The following is an 18306-nucleotide window of genomic DNA, read 5'->3' on the forward strand; positions in this document are numbered from 1 at the left end:
TTCGTGTTTCTCTTTTCTACTCCCCCTCTACCTACCTCTTCGTGTCCCTCGTGATGTTTACTTAAAAGTCTGACGGGGGAGGAATTCGTCCCGTGTCGTTGAAGCGTGTGGCAACCATTCAATGTTTCCTTACCTTCCATCTGTTCGCAGTTTATGGTTTAATCATCGATCCGACGACGGTTTATTTAACGTGTAAGACGGGAAATGGTGTTTTGGACAAGAACCGAAAAAAGTATTCAACATAAAAAACACATTGTTTGTAAAAAGAAAAACATTTTTTAAGTTCATGTCTTAGAACGACTATTTGTCCTTAATTTCACGAACAAATTTTTTTGTACAAGATACCAAAAAGATGCAGTGAGAGCGGGTTAAAAACGTGTATCTGGAGATTATAAAAAGCAAACAGCCCCAAGGTCATCTTCAAGGTCGTTTCAAGGTCATCGAAATTTTCTCGCGTATTGCTTCTATTTTTTTTCCCCTATAATTCGCGTCTCTCCGTCGAAATTCTTGGGACAGGACTTCTTCGTGTTCCCGAGGTTATTAGAGAAGAAATGTCGAGGCGGGCCGATATTATACGGACTCACTCGGTACATATATCGTGTAGTATAATCGTGCGTGTACACGACGTGGGGAAAGTAGGGGGGAGGCAGGAGAATTAATCTCATTCGACTGCCCCTTTTATATTGCTTACCCGGGGCTCTTTTTCTCTCTCTTCCTCGCATCCTGCGGCGAGCTTCTCGTGCCCTCAAGGTTAATTGGAACGAAAGCGAAGAAAGAAGAAAAGAAGCGTGTGGTGGAGGCCCTCGGAGGGCATCGGATAGAATCCCACGATCCCGTCACTTTTTCTTTAAACCCTCCCCTCTCTAATCATCGTCACACACTCTGATCCACCGCAGTTTTTCACCCCCGTGATTCGAGGAAAGCCGAATCATCGACGACACGAGGCGAATAAAATGGTGCCTCGGTGAACCGAAAATTGTCGATTGCTTGTTATTTTTTTTTTGCATTCAAGGGGTCACATACCATTGAGCTATTAAATAAGAGAGAAAATTTTCAAAGCGAAATCTATACGTTGTAAAAAGGGACATAGATATTAAAGAATTGAATTTTCATGCGCCGAAGCATTTATTAATATTATTACGATTTAAAATTCGGCCGTAATGGCTACAAAACAAGTTAGCAATTGTTCACGATGGATAACCTTTTGGGAGCATGCATTAAAAATCATTCAAACAACATCATTACGTTCATCCAACGAATCCACTTCCGATTCACATACAAAAAACGTTCGTTGTCCGAACGATGATCACGACAGAGGGTGGGTATACTGAGTCGCGGTTTCCAACCGAATGGGCCCGTACAGAGAGTTGAATCGTAAGGCATGTTCGAGAGCAGTGGATCATCGAAGAGAAAAAGAGTTCAGGCACTCGAGGAAGCCGTAGCATAAAAAAAAAAAAAGAAGAAGAGGCGTAAGGCGTCTGCTAAAATCCGATTCAACGGATGATCCTCGCCCGGCCACTATAGCAGGGCACAATGCCGAGGATCTGGGGTGGGAGGGGGGAGAGGGTGGTGCTCGAGGGGGTGAGCTCTTGATGGAAACGTTGTTCGGTCCGTGTGGAAATGAGTCGGAAAACCGCACCCTCTAGGGGCACCGCAGGCTCTTTCGTCTTTTTTCTTTGGTTCTTCCTTGGTGAAAAAAAAAACCAAAAAAAAAAACGGGAAAAATTTGAAAACTGTTTTTCCAATGAAAATCTGTACTTCTTAAGGAAACAGTTTAATGGAGTGTGAAATGATACAAATATATTCTGGATTATTTTCAGTTGGATATTCGTTGTGATCGGTACAGTGTCTTCTGGTTGGTTGGAAAATAGTTCGAGAACGTTAATTATTATTATTCGAATGAATCTACGGTTATCTTTTAATTTAGTATTAACAAAGGTGCAGAAATAGTAATGATTAAACTGTAATTTAACTTATCTTAAATACTGAACTGATCAGGAATTGGGCCCGAAACGGTATAATAAATGCCCGGCAACCAGGAACACACGGTGGTCGTCCTTAACGATAATCGCTCGACCAGCGAACAGCGGAAGAAACGGAAGCTCTGGTGGGTCAAGTGGTGGTAGTGGTGGCGTGGTTGGACTCTCTCCATCATCCCCCTCTTCTTCCTTTTCATTCTCGATCGGAAGCACGCGGACGATTCGCGCCCCGGTTAAGTGGCCCCCACTCTCTCCCCTTCACGGGGATCCATGACACGTTTTTGATTCCTTGTGGCGGTACGTATCAGGTTTCGATAGCCCGTGTATACAACGGCCCTTAAAACGATCCCGTTTTGTCGGCTGTGTGACGACTTGTTGACCTATTCTTCACCCGCCACCGAAAAAGTCTCCGATTTCAACTGGTCTGTTCTCGAGTGAGAATAACAACCGAGAGAGATCACTCTCTTTCTCTCGTTCTGGAATCCTATTCTCTTGGACGGAATGTCTCGAGCTCGTCTGACTCCCTCCGGGGATCTCGAATTTCGCGGTCAAGCCGGAAATTTGGATATCGTACCGTCCGTCGATACTGTTTTCGTCGATTCGAATCCCATTTCCTGGATACTATGTGGAGAACCTCGAGAGACGAATTTGGGGAGGTGGAGGTTCCGACCGTTTTTGTTATCTGAACTACATCCAATTCTGTTTTTACACGAATTTTCGTAATAAAAAAAAGTCGTGTAAAAACAGAATTGGGTGTATTTATTTATTTAACGTAAATAAACGGGCATGATGAAGATGAACAACGAACTTTGTGCTATTGTACGATAGGAGTGAGATGAAATTAGGTATAGTTACGCTACGATCATTGACAAGGAGAGGTCCCCAGGTGGAACGCTGACTTTTTAACGTTTCAGACACATATGGCCAATTAGTTTATAAAATATTTAATGTTCAGTACCGAGGAGCCTTCCAACACTAATCGAGGATTTACTGTACACAAGTGGGTTAGAAAGGAGGTCCCCGTGTCGTTTCGATCCGAAAACCTCACGTACGTGGTTTTGGCCGATTCTTGCGCCGTCTTGGCCAGAGAACCTGGCAGCTTCTCGCTCACCGCCGCCCCCCCTCCCCCGTTGCTCTCATTCCACCCACTCCAGCAGAGCCCTCGAAGAGAGCCCTTGATTTCGCAATCCGCACGAAAGTCTCGCGGCACACAGAGCGCCGCGCGACAGAGGAGCAGCCCGAGGGGGAGAGAATGGTTGAAGGAAGAAGAGAGGGAGAGAGAGGTCTCTCGAGGTAAGGGAAACCCGTACGACCGAACGTGAGAGAAATAAAGAAAGAGTAACACAGCCGCGAGTGAAACAGTGAGGGGGCGGAGCGGGGGGACGGTAGATATCCCTCTCCGTGTAGCATTTGAAGGAGACGACGGTTCCCTTTGCAAGAGTAGATCCTGATGGGACACGCGGTGGAGGAGCCAGAGGAAGGGAGAGAGAGAGAGAAGTTAGGGAGAAGGGCATATTTACCAGGAGGGAAGAGGAGCGACGGAAGGAAGACGATAAGAAGAGAAGAGAGAACACGAAGGAGGGGGGTGGGCACGAGGAAGATGATGGAAGTGAAGGATCCTCAACAGTTCTAGGATACTCCTTGCCGGGTATCCTGGGGTCCTCGGGTGCACAAGGACCATCCTCTCTCTCTCGTCCCTCTTCCTCTTCTTTCTGCCGCGTGCAACTCTTTTCTCCGGCTTTCCTCCTCTCTCCCTTGTCCTCCTGCACCTTCTTTTCTCCGGCAATTCGCGTGTCCCCCCATCTTCCTTCCATGGTGTTTCTCTCATCTCCGCAGACGGTTTCCGCGGTTATGTCCGCTCTTCTACTCCACCCACGACGACAACGACGACGGTGGTTGTTCGTCTTCTTAACTCCGTTACAAAGCCGAGTGAGCCACCTTTTCCGCCGCCTCTTCTCGCTTCTCTAGACTCCACCGTGTCGCGTCGCCCCGCGAGATCACTTCACTCCGCCTCCCCCTGCCTCCTCGCCTTCCCTCCCGCCCCCCGGGCTCGCGTGGCCCCTCCCCCCACACAGCTCGCCTCCTCCACGCCGAGGACCGTGGTGGAGAGAAGACGGTCCTCGAGCGATCGTGTGTACCCTTCGGGGGATCACCTAATCACGGATCCCCGGGGCTCTTTTGGCGCATTGGGAATTGTCTCTTCCGGTCTTGCTCGACGGTAGCTGTACGCCCCTATATTCAAGAGTTTCCATCTGACTTCTGTTCCGAGATCTCTTCTGGCTCTAGGATTAAATGTTTCTCGGGTGTGACAAAAGATTTCATTAGCAATCGGTCGGTTGTCGTCAACCGACGATTGTGGATCTATCTAGTATTACACAGTTACAGAGTGTCGTGGTGCATATGTCAGCGTATTACTTTAATAAAAATAATAATAATTCATTTCTATGGAAATCGAGAAGAACATGTAGAACACCTTCTGCAAATATCAAAAAACCAATAATAAATCAGTCATGATATGCTAACATGTTACTAAGACTTTTTTACTCGGCGCAGTGTGTCCTATGTACCATATAAATATTGTATGGGTCTTTTTTTACACACCCTGTTCAACGTGAAAATGTCTGAGTGGTAACGATACGAGCAACTATGGACAAATGGGAGGGGAGTGGACAGTTGCCTCCGAAAAATTCCCCGTAACGCCTAATCGCGTCCGATGCTCTCGGTGGTCCTCGACACACGACGATCGTGAATACAGAAGGCGGGCGTTAGCCACGCTCCGGTATGAGGAAAAGGTAGAGCGTGGATGTAAACGCGCGCCGCCGCCCTGGGCCCATAGACGTCGACGAGACGCGAGCACCGGAGGTAATGCGCCGGCTGAGGCAAGGGTCCTTGCTTTGACTCGAAACTCACCAGTATAACTGAATGCCTCTCTATAGGCCGAGTACGTGCTTCTAAGTGCATCCTGATTTTTCGAAGCTCTTTGATTATGCTCCCTCTCTCTCTCTGCCCCATTCCTCCGTTCCTCACCCATAACCCTCCACCCGTAAGCCTCTTAATCCCTTTTCTTCTGTCGTCTTTCAGTTTCTCCTACGGCCGATCCGTGGACGATTTAATCCGCAATGAATCAACGAACGAAATTTCGGGGAATAAATCGAAATCATACTTGAGTTTGCTTTTTTCGGGGAATACTTGACAATAAATTTGCTATTCTTCTGATCGTCTTGGCGATTTGGTTTCTATTTTATCGTTGATAGATCGACGAATCGAGTTTCAAACTTTTATAGAACTAGTTTATGAAATATTTAATGTTCAGTGCCGAGGAGCCTTTGAACACTCATCGAGAATTTCCTGTATATGTAGCATTTCTTTTTTTTATTTCCATTAATTTTCCGTATATTCCACGATCCTTCCCGTGTCCGTCTCTTCCCCTCCGCCATTTTCTTTCTCGGGATCTCCTTCACGGCCAGCGTCAATCTTGATTCCGCGCTCTCAAGAAATCGATTCACGGGGGATTGCCCCACGGGGGGACTCTGGCCGGGCGCGGGCCGAGCCACGGCTGGAATCTCTTCACAGGTGCACAAGTAGCTGTGTTGATTTATTTGATGAATGAGTAGTGGATAGGGCTTTAAGCGGGCGAGAGAGAGAGGCGGAGGGGGAGGAGGCTCTCCACCCGGAGAGTCCTACAACGCCGAGCGGCACTACTCTTTCGCTCTTCTGCCCGCCATTCCCCCTCCCCGCCCCTGCTCCCTCGTTTTTTCCAGCCCTCTTGCTCCGGTCGAATCAACCGTGGAACCAGTTGGACCGACATAAGGTTCGACAAGTGCGATTCGAACGCTCTGGGTCACCTCGTTACCTTTCATCTTGACACGATCCGTCCACTGGTTTTTCTTCACCACCCCACCTCGTTTGTCTTTTCGAGATCCGCCATCTTTGCGTGTCCTCGAGGACAATTCCACGGTTTCGTTTGAGCCTCCTTAAATGGTCCATAAGTGGACATGTGTGTGTGATATCCATTGATTTTTTCGAAGTAAAAGTTATTGAACATGTAGCGTGGACACGTTGGTTGCATTGAACGTATAGACGGAAAACGGACATCTTGAGACTGGAACTTTGGAAGGAAAATATGTGAACCCATTAAAGAAAACATCGATGACCTGGATATCTCTGAAACATGCTATCAAAGGGTGCAAGTCTGTACCGAAACATACTTTCATAGTGTTCGGCTTTTGGTGGACCACCCTGTATTTGCAAAAACGCAAAAACCTTCTCGCCAGCAAAGTGTTAACCGCAGAGTAGGTGGACTTCTACCATTTCAACAAAGATCTCCGAAAGATGATACGGGACTATGAGATTCGTTACGGTTCCGATAACGGGGATCATCGGCCAGAAATTATAGCGTCGGCCCAGACGAGAGAAAAGAGTATGACCTGTAAGACTGCGATCAAAAAGGAAGATACAGATGCATAGATAGATAGATATACGGATGAGGAAAGAAATATGCAGAAGCACTCGTGTCAGAGGCGACCAATAAATTTATCGAGCGGGTGTTGGCATGGAGACTGCCGGACAGAGCTCGGTTGGATGGCCCAGAGGGCGATGAGAGGGCACTCGAGAATCCTCCAGGAGCCCGTCACGGGGAAATTGGAGGCAGCCACGGCGGCAGCGGTGGCCAGGAGGAGGAACAGAAAGAGGGAGGTACCACGCGGCGGTATACCCTCGAAGAACCGAGACGGAGATAGGGGCCGCGCCAGGAGATGGGCGGGAGGGGGTGGTAGGAGGGGGTGGAGGAGAACGCCCCGGCCCGTGATATCGATTTCTCGCGGTGATCCAATCAACGATGGTGCCTTATCTGACGCCTTTGCCACCAGCTTTAACACACCGGGACGGTGTGTCCCTGGACTCGTAGACACTCTCGCCGTGGAGTCGACCTTTTCTTCTCAACCGTTCGTTAAATATCGACCAACCCCTCCCTCGTCCTCGGGGTCCAGTCTTTTTCGCCGATCTGGCAGAAATTTCGGCGCAATCGCGACGAAACCTCCGGTTGGGGGTGGTTACACTTGACTTATAAGATTTCAGGGGGGCCGAAGATCCTGTTGACGCGTTACCTTGGACATTGGAAATCAGTGGATCCTCGTTTGTGATCCAACTCAACAATGTAACTAGGCATGTAACTTAAATTAATGATACGTTCAAAACTAACAAATAACTACGGTTAATATTTCATGCATGTCATTGGAAATAGGTGTTCTATCATCCTACAAAAGATCGATGAAATCGAAGTGGTATAGTTGGGGTCGATCCCTTGTAACTATGCAGACGTCAGCCCCACTACTGGACGCTTAACTGGTCACACGTAGGACCCTTCCCCCAGTCGTGGAGGGTGACATTTAAACATTCAGTGCCGAGGAGCCTTCGTACACTCATCGATGATTTACTGTATTGTCCATGAGGGATGAACAAACTATCTCTGAAAAAAACTCCCCAGAAAACTGTCTTCTCACTCTTATCGCATGATGATCCTCCCAATACTTATTTACATAGTCTTCGTCTCAAATCGCTGGTGCCTTAGCGACGTTGTCTCGTCCCACGGTGTATGCCGTGAACCCTTTCCGTCAAACCATTTCAACCCGTTTCCAGTTGATATTCGGACACAGGAACGATGCACCACAGGGCTGGTCGGGATCGATACGGTGTCAACCGATGGCGAGGGCGAAGACGCGGCCAATATTTAACGAGCCTCCCCCTCCCCCCCTTGGTGCTTGCAGTCCCTCCTCTCGACGGCTTTTCTTTAACGTCTGGTGATCTTTAATTCATTAACGGGCATTAATTATTCATCACCGATAACGACGGAACACCCTGCTGATCGTTCTCCCTCCCAATCCCTCCCCCTGGGTTTCGAAGCTGATTCCGCGCGACTACAGTAGAGGGTACGAGGAAGGAAGGAGGCTTCGATCGGCGAGAGAAAGGTCCTTTTATTATTCCCGTGATTTTCCCTTGCATAAATCGTATATACCCGGCCCGAGATCAGGCGGAGGAACCGCGTCGTTTTCACGACGGACTATCCTCTCTGTATGTATGCGCACGGGGGCTGGCTAATCCCTCTGACATTGTTCCGAAACAATACGATATCCGCCCCTAATTTGTACGCTACCTTCGACAGGCCGGGGTTCTCTCTGTCCGCGCGCTGTCATCGGCTGACAGAGTCAATATTTTCGCTGTCTGGGCACGGGGCTTGTGGGAGTGGGTGGAAGAAGACTGGGTAGCATATCGGAGCAGAAATTCTGCTAAAACCGAGAACCCAGGGAGAGACGCGCGCGTTTCCATCGCCTGGAAAAGAGAAGAAAAACCACCACGACGGATTTCTGCATAGCTTGCCACGCTCTCTGGCTGTGGTTCGCTCGCTCGCTTGCTTGCTCAGCCGTTTCGGATTAAGCCCGAGTCTCTCTTGCATGTATATGTATATATAGGGTGGTAATAAAAATGTGGAACACTTTCACACACGCAGGGTAGATTCTACATGCGACACTGAGACGAAAATCAAGAATCACGGAATTGTGTTGATGTATTATTGATTGTTGATAATACGGGTGACATATAGGAAAGTCTCGATAACTGCTCGGAACGTTCTCTACGTTAAATACACTTCTGCTTCGTCCCCGCTATTGAGGCGTTCCACAGGGGAAGCTTGGGCCAAAATGCAGTTACGAGGTGACAATTTATGAAGTGTAAATTTATAGTATTGTGGCATGTGCCTCTCTGCCACTAAGTCCCTCACTTGTCGAAACTGCTGTAGAATCGAATCCTCAAAGGCGTTTACATTCGCCATCTTCGCATCAGGAACAACAACAAATTCGGAATACCGAACAAACATAATTTACTCCACTCAAATTTTTAATACCATCGTCCTAGAAAAGAAGATCGGTCCCTGTTTACAAGGCTTACAGCTTATCGTTCGCCCAACGACCGAATCCTTCACGCCCCATTGTCCATTGATTGTCCATCATTCACTTGGAAATTTCCACCGCCCCTGACCATCCTCCTAAATCTTCTCCATAACTCGTGAATCTCCCGCAAGAATTCTAAAAACACAATTACAAAATCCAGTTCCTCGACCCCGAGTTGACTCGATACCTCAACACCCCTTTCTCGCCATGCCCAAAAGACGATTCGTGTCTGCGAAACGTTCGTTAATTACCCATCGGAACAGCCGTGTCGTCTAGGCGTCCGCTGGCTGGCTGATCGGGGGAGGGTTGGAGGGGGGAGAAGCGGCAATTAAACGCCTAGCGAATTACAGTGGAGCGTAGGCTACTCCGGGCCCGGTATTGGATCCGTGGGACGTCGAGGGGCGGGGGGCGGGGGAGGAAGAGGTTCGATGGAGGGCAGGGGTAAGGCTCGAATCAATCCGGCTCCCCCTCGCGAAATTGTAAATAAATTAGGAGCTGCACGATCGCGAGAGTCAACACGTTGCTCGCCGCGCGACCGACCCATCCACCCTCACCCTTTCCATAACTCTGTGTACTATGTGTATATAATATATACATATATATATATATATATATATATACACATATATATATACACACTCTCTGCGTGGCGCTACACACATTTGTCGTGCGTTTGGTGCGCACGCGCGATTCGACAAAGAGAGTGGATATTCCGGTGGGCGTGCGCCCGGGGAGTTAAACGAAGACGCAACCAGCTGGGAGCAAAAGAGTACTACACACTAGAAGGGTAGAGGGATGGTGGGAGGAAGAGCACACAGACGACGGAGGGGACCAACACACACACACACACACCCGCCGCGTTTATTAACGCACGTTGCACGGTGGGGTTTGCTGGCACAGCATCGGCTGTGCGGCAACCAGCCAGGCAGGGTCAAGTGCTTCTCTCTCTCTGTCTCTCTTCGTTCCCCTTCGTATATACCACCCCCGTTCCCTCCGTCGACCCTCTTTCTCTGCCGTCGACCGGGGCTCTGTTCCACCTTCCCGCGCGCGTACCTAACCCCCGCGGAGACTGGAAATACCTACCCAGCTCTTTGGAGAACGAAACGTTCTCCTGATTTTATTCCGCCAGTGATTATTAATTCGAACACGATCGATCTTCTTTTGTGAAGTTCTACCCGCGATCCAGTTCTAGCGAACGATATTTCTTTGAGGGGTATGTAGTCTGGCAGAGTTCGAGAAACTCATGTTTTCGCGAGCCACGGATTTCAGACTTGTATCCGGGCTCGTGGGTACATTTAGACTTCGTTGAAGCTCGGTGTGAATATTTTTCTTGAAATTGTTCGTTTATGTACTTTGTAACTAAAATAGACGATCGTTTAGAGAAGAGGAAAAGTTCTGTGCTTTTCGATATCACGGATAGACTACGGTTATTTGAACATTTCTAGCCGTTCCTTAACTTGGAAAATGTGTAACGCTGACTTTTTAATGAGAAGTATTTAATATTAAGTGCCGAGAAGCCTTCGAACATTCATCGAGGATATACTCTACTTATCGTAGCAAAGTGTTAACGAAGGAATTTTCCTGGTAACATCGTGGGCACTGATTATTATTTACCCTGATGTATTCTAAAATGTATAATTATCCGGAAATTCGATGGCGAACAAAAAAAAGCATCAAGAATACTCACAACAGTGGACATCCGGGCCATTCGAACAATCATCGGTTATTTCAAGGATTCATCGAAGTGTTCCATTATTTTCGACGGAAGCAACGTATCAATATTCCCCACATCTATTTTTTTTTTAATTCAGCATACAACCGTGCACTTCCATCCGAGCACCTCGTAATACCCCAAATGATTCCAAAACCGCGATACGAATTTCCATAGCAACAATGAATCCCTCCCCGAAGCGCCTACAATATCGACGCCAACATTACTGTACAACAGTTTCAACCACAAAACATCCAGACGGCAGAATCTCGCTAACGACCGTTCACGAATTTCGACATGGATCGACCCCCTCGATTTTCAGAAATAAATTAACGACGGTCGCAGGGTCGAACGCGTGGAGGGTTCCAGGGATCGTGGAGGGGGGAGGGGAGTTAAAAAGTTTCGTCGCAGCGAGAGCAAAACCGTCAGCGCGACGGCAGCAACCTGGCCTGGCCTCGCGGGAGCAGAGTCGAGCTTGCATTTTCCTCTCGAGCGAATCACCCAAGGGGCGGTGTGGGCGGTGGGGTAGTACTGACGCAGGGAAACAGAGAGGGGGGGAGTGGGGCGGCGCAGAGGGAGGAAGAAAGTAAAAGTCACGCGGGGGAGGAGGGGTAAACGTGTCTCGTCTCTCGTTTCGTTTCGTCGGCTGGCTCGTCGAGGCGCTAGAAGGGCCGGTCTTCGAGGGCCTCCATTACCGGCGACGAAAAAAAAAGAAGAGGAACAGGAAAACGCCGAGAGACACGTACCGTACAGAAACAGAGAAAGAAGGGAAGAGATTGCAGAGGAGGGGGTTGGAAATCTTGAGGCTGTGCGCACCCCTTGTTTCTTCTCCCGTACAGCGGCGTAAAGGCGAGAATGAAATGTGCTTTTTTTCCTTAGTTTTTTACATATATATATAAATTGGGAGGTATTAGCATGATCTATAGTACTTAGGGCACCACAAACGTAACATAAAAAAATACCATACATTCGCTATACTATACATTGAATTGTTCGAACGCTTCGAAACGCCTTATACAGAACGATTTGTAAAATTGTGAACGTGACACACGTGAAAGTTTCTCTATCACATTAGTATTTAATATACAGTAAATCCTCGATGAGTGTTCGAAGGCTTCTCGGTACTTAATGTTAAATATTTCTCATTAAAAAGTCAACGTTACATCTGCGGACCACTCCTTGTCGAACCAACCGAGTGAGATGAAAAACTTCTGAACAGATTTTACTAACTTACGTCGAAACTCCCAATTAAAAATAAGAACTAAACTTAGATACTACGTCTGAACTGTTTACAGAGAAGTAAAAAGCGTCCACAATACTGCCGATATTATGAGTAGAGATACCATGAGACTCATGGATAATAATCGCAAATTATTAAAACTTTGTCAGTTATTGTGCCCTTGTTCGAAAGTGTCCTCAGTCCGTGTAGTAGAATGAAATATGCTCTCGGGTATACCGGGGCAAAGAACACGAGGGTGGCGGGAATGAAGAAGAGAATGCTGAAGAAGAAGAAGAAGAAGGTGAGGTTCAAAGCGCACAGAGAAAGTTACGCCGCGGGCGGCCCTAGAGGGGTTGGCGGGAGTTCGAAGGGGTCGGGGGCCGAGGTTGGCACCGCCGTCGGTGGAGGAGGAATTACCGGTTCGTTGGCTAACTGGCTTCATAGAAGAAAAACCTCTTTATATCTCGCGTGCACGCACGGCCGTAGCCTCTACCGCCCCAGCCGACCTGAAAAACGCGCCTTTAAACCTCGAGTTTCATCGAATACACCACCACCGCCCCCTCCCCGAGAGCCGCGGCGCGGCCTCGAAGTGGTGCGCGGGAACAAAGCCACCGGAAATCGCCCGAGTGGTACTCCGGGCTTACTGGCGCCATCTTGTACGGGGGGCCCTGGCACAGGAGGCCTCCTTCTTTCGATAGGGAACGCACGCTCATTGTTCATTTTTTTTTTCGCGTCCAAGGTACTCTTGCACCACATTTTTCGGCAGAACGCAACCACCCCCTTTTTTCGCCGCTTTCCGTTTTCTCTCTGATGTCCCTCGTTGCCACCGCCATCTCACTTAGCCGAGGGGATATTATCGATGACTTTCGCGTCTGAAAGGGAAGTGTTTCGTGTTCCTCGGTCTGTTCTTGATTCTTACGGTCTTGGATGGAGTTAAAATCTCGAGGAAATAGTACCTTTTGTGTTCACCTGATTCTTTAAGGTGAAACGAGAGTTCTTGCTCGAGGATAGACACACGTTTAGAGTGATTTGTAGAACACTTGATATCATTAAAGTTCGGTTCAAAACACTTTTTGTTGCATGGCCGCAAATGGAAGAGTACTACATAGTGAGTAGCGTTACGTGGAACACCCTGTATAAAAACAGAGCATAGGTGATCAGTTCATTAATTGTTTAAACATATCTCCAAGAGATTCCACGTTTCGGTTGTGTATAGAACTCGAGAACGCCTTCAGCCTTGACCCCTTCCTTTCTCTTCGATCCTTTCCTTTTTTCTGTTTTCTTTTTTTTTTGAATATCGAAATCGCTATCCGTGCTTCTTGCGCAAACATTATTCCCTCTCGAAGCGGTCCCCGCAATCTTACATGCCTCGGGTGGGTGTAGGTAAACATTGTATAGCGCGTGTAAGTAAAAAGGCAAGCTAAATAAGCGTCCTCTCTCTCCTTTTTCTCTTCTATCTCTTTCGTTCCTTCCTTTTTTTTCCTCTCGTGGTCGGATACACGCCAGCAGAAGCGTGCACGAAGTGTCTCTTACCATCGCCGGGGTAGCCTTTTCATTCGAGTTAGTCGGTTGGTCTCTCGCCTCCTCGAGGAAAGCTGGGGCTAAAGGGTTTCGATTTCCGCGGCCCCCGCGGAAGTCTTTTTCATCCCGTCAAGGGGTCGAAAAGGGGAACGGGGAGAAAATTTTATTTCCCGAATCCCCGCAGCAGCAGCCGTTGCTCGCGTCTCGACACTCGTCGTCCCGTGAAAATTCTCCTTTGAACCGACACGATGCGACGTCTTCTATTCGTCGCGACTCTTTTTGAACTCTGAAGAATTCTCGGCTCTTGAAGGAATGTCACGATGTTTGACTGAATTTGAAAAATTGGCGGTCATGGTCTCGGTATCGATACGATGAGAATAAAAACAGTTGGGAGAGGGTTATTTATGATTTGGGGAGAATATTAATCCTTTTAATCAGATTAATCCGCTAACTGCATTTGCCTACTACAGTGAACCTAGTTTATCAGTGAAATTATCACTTTAGTAACAATATCTGGAATATTTCTTGCCTGTATCAGCGGTACGAAACTTCTTTAAATGGCATCCAAACATTAGAAAAATAGTGTTACCGTAACACTAGTTCCATATTTATCGTGAGAAAACGCATGGTTCATAAAAAGAAACGTTTACAATATTTCCAGTACTCTTAAAATGATTATTGGTTCCTGATTTTATTGAACAAGAAATATTTCTTTCCAAGGTATCAAAAAGAGAAGACTCGAAAGTCTCGCCGCGAAACAGCGGTTCGTGTATCCGCATGATGTGTGGTGGTTTAATTGGAAAGTCCCACAGGACTCGGGGAGCGGGCAGGAGGAGACAAAAAAAGAAAGGAATGATTTCCCGATGTTATAAATGGTGGACAATTAATTACAAAATGAAAGCTCCGCCCGACGCGAACCCCGCGAAATTGTATTGGAAAACCGAGCGGGGAAAACGACGCGCGATAGAAGAGCTGTGAGGTGACAGACGCAGACAGAGATAGGGAAAGGGAGACTAGTTCATATGTATATAGGTACATAGTATGTGCGCTGTGTGTTGTCTATCCGCCCATGGGTATTGGATTGGATTGGATCGCCGCGTCAGCAATACAAACACTCGAAGCCACGATGTGGGTCGGCCTCTACCGTTCCTGTTTCAAACTGAAATTACACTTTCCCATTCCCCTCCCTGATAGCCCCCCTCCCTCTCCCTTAAGTTTTTTATCCCCCGTTTTTCGATCGTCGTATCTTCGAGGGGCGAGGATTTTGGCTGGCGATCACGCGAACGAAAGAGGATCCAGTATCGGTCGAGTGTCGTGGACACTACGGAGAACCTAGAGGGCTGACGTGAAGACTCGACTTTTCATTTTGAATTATTTACTTGTTAAACGATCGTGTATTCGGGGGATGATTAGGTTGAAGGCCAAAAACCTGGATCCTTTCGGAGGGAAATTGCACAAGACTCGATGGATTTGTGGGATCGTTGCATGTGAAATGTATTTTTCTGGATAATCGTCCCTTAAACATCGTCCTTTGTGGTATTATTTCGGTCCATTGCATCACGTGGTCCAAAGAGCCTGCGCGCACGGAAATAGAAATTAATACTCGTAGCTGCAGCAACTACCACCACCCCCATCCCCCCTGGACCCGTCTAATTAAATACCTGAGCGTGGCAACGTATATATCACCCTCTACGACCCACGACGAGATGGGGTTGAAGCGGTCAGCCGAGGGTTGCGTGCGTGCCAGTCGGCTGCTATTATCATAAACGCAACAATAACGAGGGATGATCCGACGTGTAAACTGTTAAAACCTCTCTCCCCCGTACCTCCCCGTGTCTCGCCCCTTCTTCTTTTTTCGTCGGGACGAGGGTGAGGATTACCGTTTCGGCGGGGGCACCCTCCTGTCGGGGCTGGAAATCCACGGGGATGTTATTGTTGCCGCAGAGAGAAAGAGGCGAGAGATGAAGGCCGTGGCAACGTTCCGTGTGGAACGGGCCTGGGTCTTCCTATAACTGGTAGACTAGTCCACGGAGACCACCCCTTCGACCCCCTCGATAATATTGACGGTGTTTGCCGCCTCCCATTACGAGCTCGATTGAACCGAACTATACGATTATCATGCGTCACTGATAGTCTCTCTATGAGAGACTCAGGGTCCCCTTGGCTTGGGGGAAGGCGTTTCGGGGGGGGGGAGGCTTTAACCCTTAAATGATTGCTCCTTGGATCGGTGAAGGATGGAAAGTGTTCTTTCGTAAAGCTCTGGTGGTCCAGAATTGTCGTGGAATTTTGTCTTCACTTTTCACTTTAGACAAGATACACAGGTGTCCACCAAGGGTCCCCGAGCACGCACGATCCTCCTCTTGCATATTGCAGAACGCCAACGAATGCCTCCTAAATAAAGAAACAGGGTCGACCTGGTATGCATATACCTCGGGCCAATCCTGTCGTCGGTTCCGTGCAATTTTTATCCCGACCAAGTGGATCGATGGTCTCTTGGAGGACGAGCACACCGAACAGTAGAACTTGCACGCGGAATACATGAATACCAGATCCCCGCCTCTGCCGGAGGGTTCTCGTTGCTATTTCCTGCAAGGTATCCGAGAGGTCCCGCACGGTATACCATCCGCCTCCTTCGCAGGTAGCTTATAATCGATTCAATTAAAATCGATTCCCACTCGTCAGGACACATCAAACAGTGCTTGCCTGCGTGCCCCCCAACCCCCTGTCTGTTCTTCTCGTCGGTCCTCCAGTTTCACTCCCCCCAATTTTAAAAAGCATGATCCCGCGATTCGAAACCGAGCCATAAATATTCAACCGAACGAAGTCAAAGACCAACTCTAGCGGCAATTGTGAGAGGAAAGGGGGGAGGGCCCTTCCGCGTAACCAGTTTTGTTCTTTTGTCAGCGTCGTCATTATATTCCTGCCACGAATTTCTCCCGAGGATCTGCTCTCTCGCGTGGGCGTACTGGATTCTTCGCCGGTAGTTTTGGAGGCGGGGGATACAGGCGTAACGACGAGTACGTGATTTCCCGAAGCACGCGGCCTCTCTTGCAAAATCCGTTATTAGCATCGAGGCTCTATACTCCATTATGACGTCTCGCGATTCCTGACAAACACTCTCCGTTTCTCCAGCCCGCGTTTACATATTATTCGACTGTAGGGGAGAGGGTGCACGGAGGGTACACGCGCCGCCACGCTCCCGCCCATTCACCCACGTGAACGTGTCCCCCTTAACGTTTTCTCTTCTTTTCCCGTCGCCCGTTGACAGCGATTTCCTGACGCGACAATGTGCGTGCCCCCAGGTTTGATTTTTGTTGTTCCGTGTATGTCGGACAGGTTCACGGGACTGGAGAATCAGCGATTATTGTCGGTCTGTTTTTTTGGTCACGTTGTATCGATGAGTAACACTGTATTATAGTAGGTGGAAAAATGTACAACATAAAATATACAGTAATTTAAAGGTCAACATAAATTCCGCCAAGAGCACTATTATAAATTCAATAATCGTGAAATACGAAATCTACAATCCGTCATTTTCACTGGTCCCGTAGTTCTTGTGTTATATCCATAAAACCCAATGTGTACAATACACTCGCCCACCGAACGGATACAAAAATTATTTGTATATCCGGCAAAAATGTTCAATTCTCGGAATCGCGGACAGGTGTAGGAAAAGACTGACGAAACGTTCGTTCCCGATTTTCTTTCCAGGCTACCAGAGGGGATACTACCAAAGGGGATACGAGAGCTCTAGCTCGAGCCAGGCCACCCCGTCGTCAGCTGGTCCGTGGGCTGCCGGTTACGTTGTGCCCCATGGCTACCAGCGTTACCAGCATCAGGAATACCAGCAAAGGAATAACTACAGCACTCAGCCGTACGGACGGAACAATTATCAGGGCTCGCAGTACAATAGCTACCATCAGCAGCAACGGGTAAGATTCTCGTACTTCATGTTCAATGGTAGCAATCAGTGAATCGTCCCCGTTTCCCGGACGAATACTATCGACCACGAAGTGGCGAGAGTAATTTCGAATATATTTATCGTTTATTCTTGAACGGAAAGAGGGGTAACTTTTACAATATTAATACCCCTGAGCTGAATGGTCTATTTTTGATACATCCCATTTACTTGTCCAATCGCGATAATTGGGTTTTATGCGTTTATCGTGAATACAGTAGTGATAGTTTTTAGTAGATATTACTATGAATTTTACAGTTTTTTTTAAATATTGAGATTAGGTCTGAACAAATCTACGCTAGAAAAATCGGAATTTACATAAGGATCCACAGTGTACCAATAATATTTCGACTTTCAACTAAGAATTTCAATTGGTCGGACTCTACTTTAGTGTTAGCGAAAATCGAGTGTTTTTGAAATATTCGGAGTATGCAAAAATGAATGGCCATCGCGTTGACGTCGCGGTTTTACTTTGCATTATCGACGAGAGGAATTCATCGTTTGGTCAGGAAAATGGCGAAAAGTCACAGATAAATGAAAGGAACCGTTGCTAACATTGATATTAATTTAAAAAAAAAAGAACTTTCAGTTGAATCAAACCCACTACCAGTACCTACATATGTATATACTATCATTTTGTAACTAACATATATTTACAATGGGCCACAACTTTTGCAGAATTATAAATTTCAAACACGTTCAAGAAAAAAAGAGAATTTTGAACTTTGAAGGATTAAAAATTTACTTCGTGCAATTTCCAATGTCGTCACAAAAGTCTCACGCTCTCGCGACCCTCATTTGCATAGACGTAGGTCGAGCGTCAGCCATCTTGTCTAACCGATACATTGCTGCTCATTCACGTATGTTCTCGAACGCTCTCGATCGCGGAGATTCGCTGATCTCCATAAACAGGCCCGTGCAGCAAGATGCGATTTTCACGGGGATTTAATATCACGACTGCTTCCGGTGTTCTA

The 18306-nt window shown here is 47.6% G+C and overlaps 1 protein-coding gene across 1 annotated transcript in view; it reads left to right on the forward strand.

Annotated features, from left to right (window-relative positions):
- The window catches only part of LOC107194729 (5'-3' exoribonuclease 2 homolog), a 31991-nt gene that overhangs the window by 13241 nt on the left and 444 nt on the right, over positions 1-18306 (forward strand). Inside the window, exon 16 of the mRNA XM_015584401.1 lies at positions 17086-17306. Within this exon, the coding sequence (XP_015439887.1) occupies positions 17086-17306 (221 nt within the window). The remainder of the gene's footprint in view (positions 1-17085; positions 17307-18306) is intronic.

The sequence above is a fragment of the Dufourea novaeangliae genome, unplaced genomic scaffold, assembly GCF_001272555.1.
Source record: "Dufourea novaeangliae isolate 0120121106 unplaced genomic scaffold, ASM127255v1 scaffold8, whole genome shotgun sequence".
NCBI lineage: Eukaryota > Metazoa > Arthropoda > Insecta > Hymenoptera > Halictidae > Dufourea > Dufourea novaeangliae.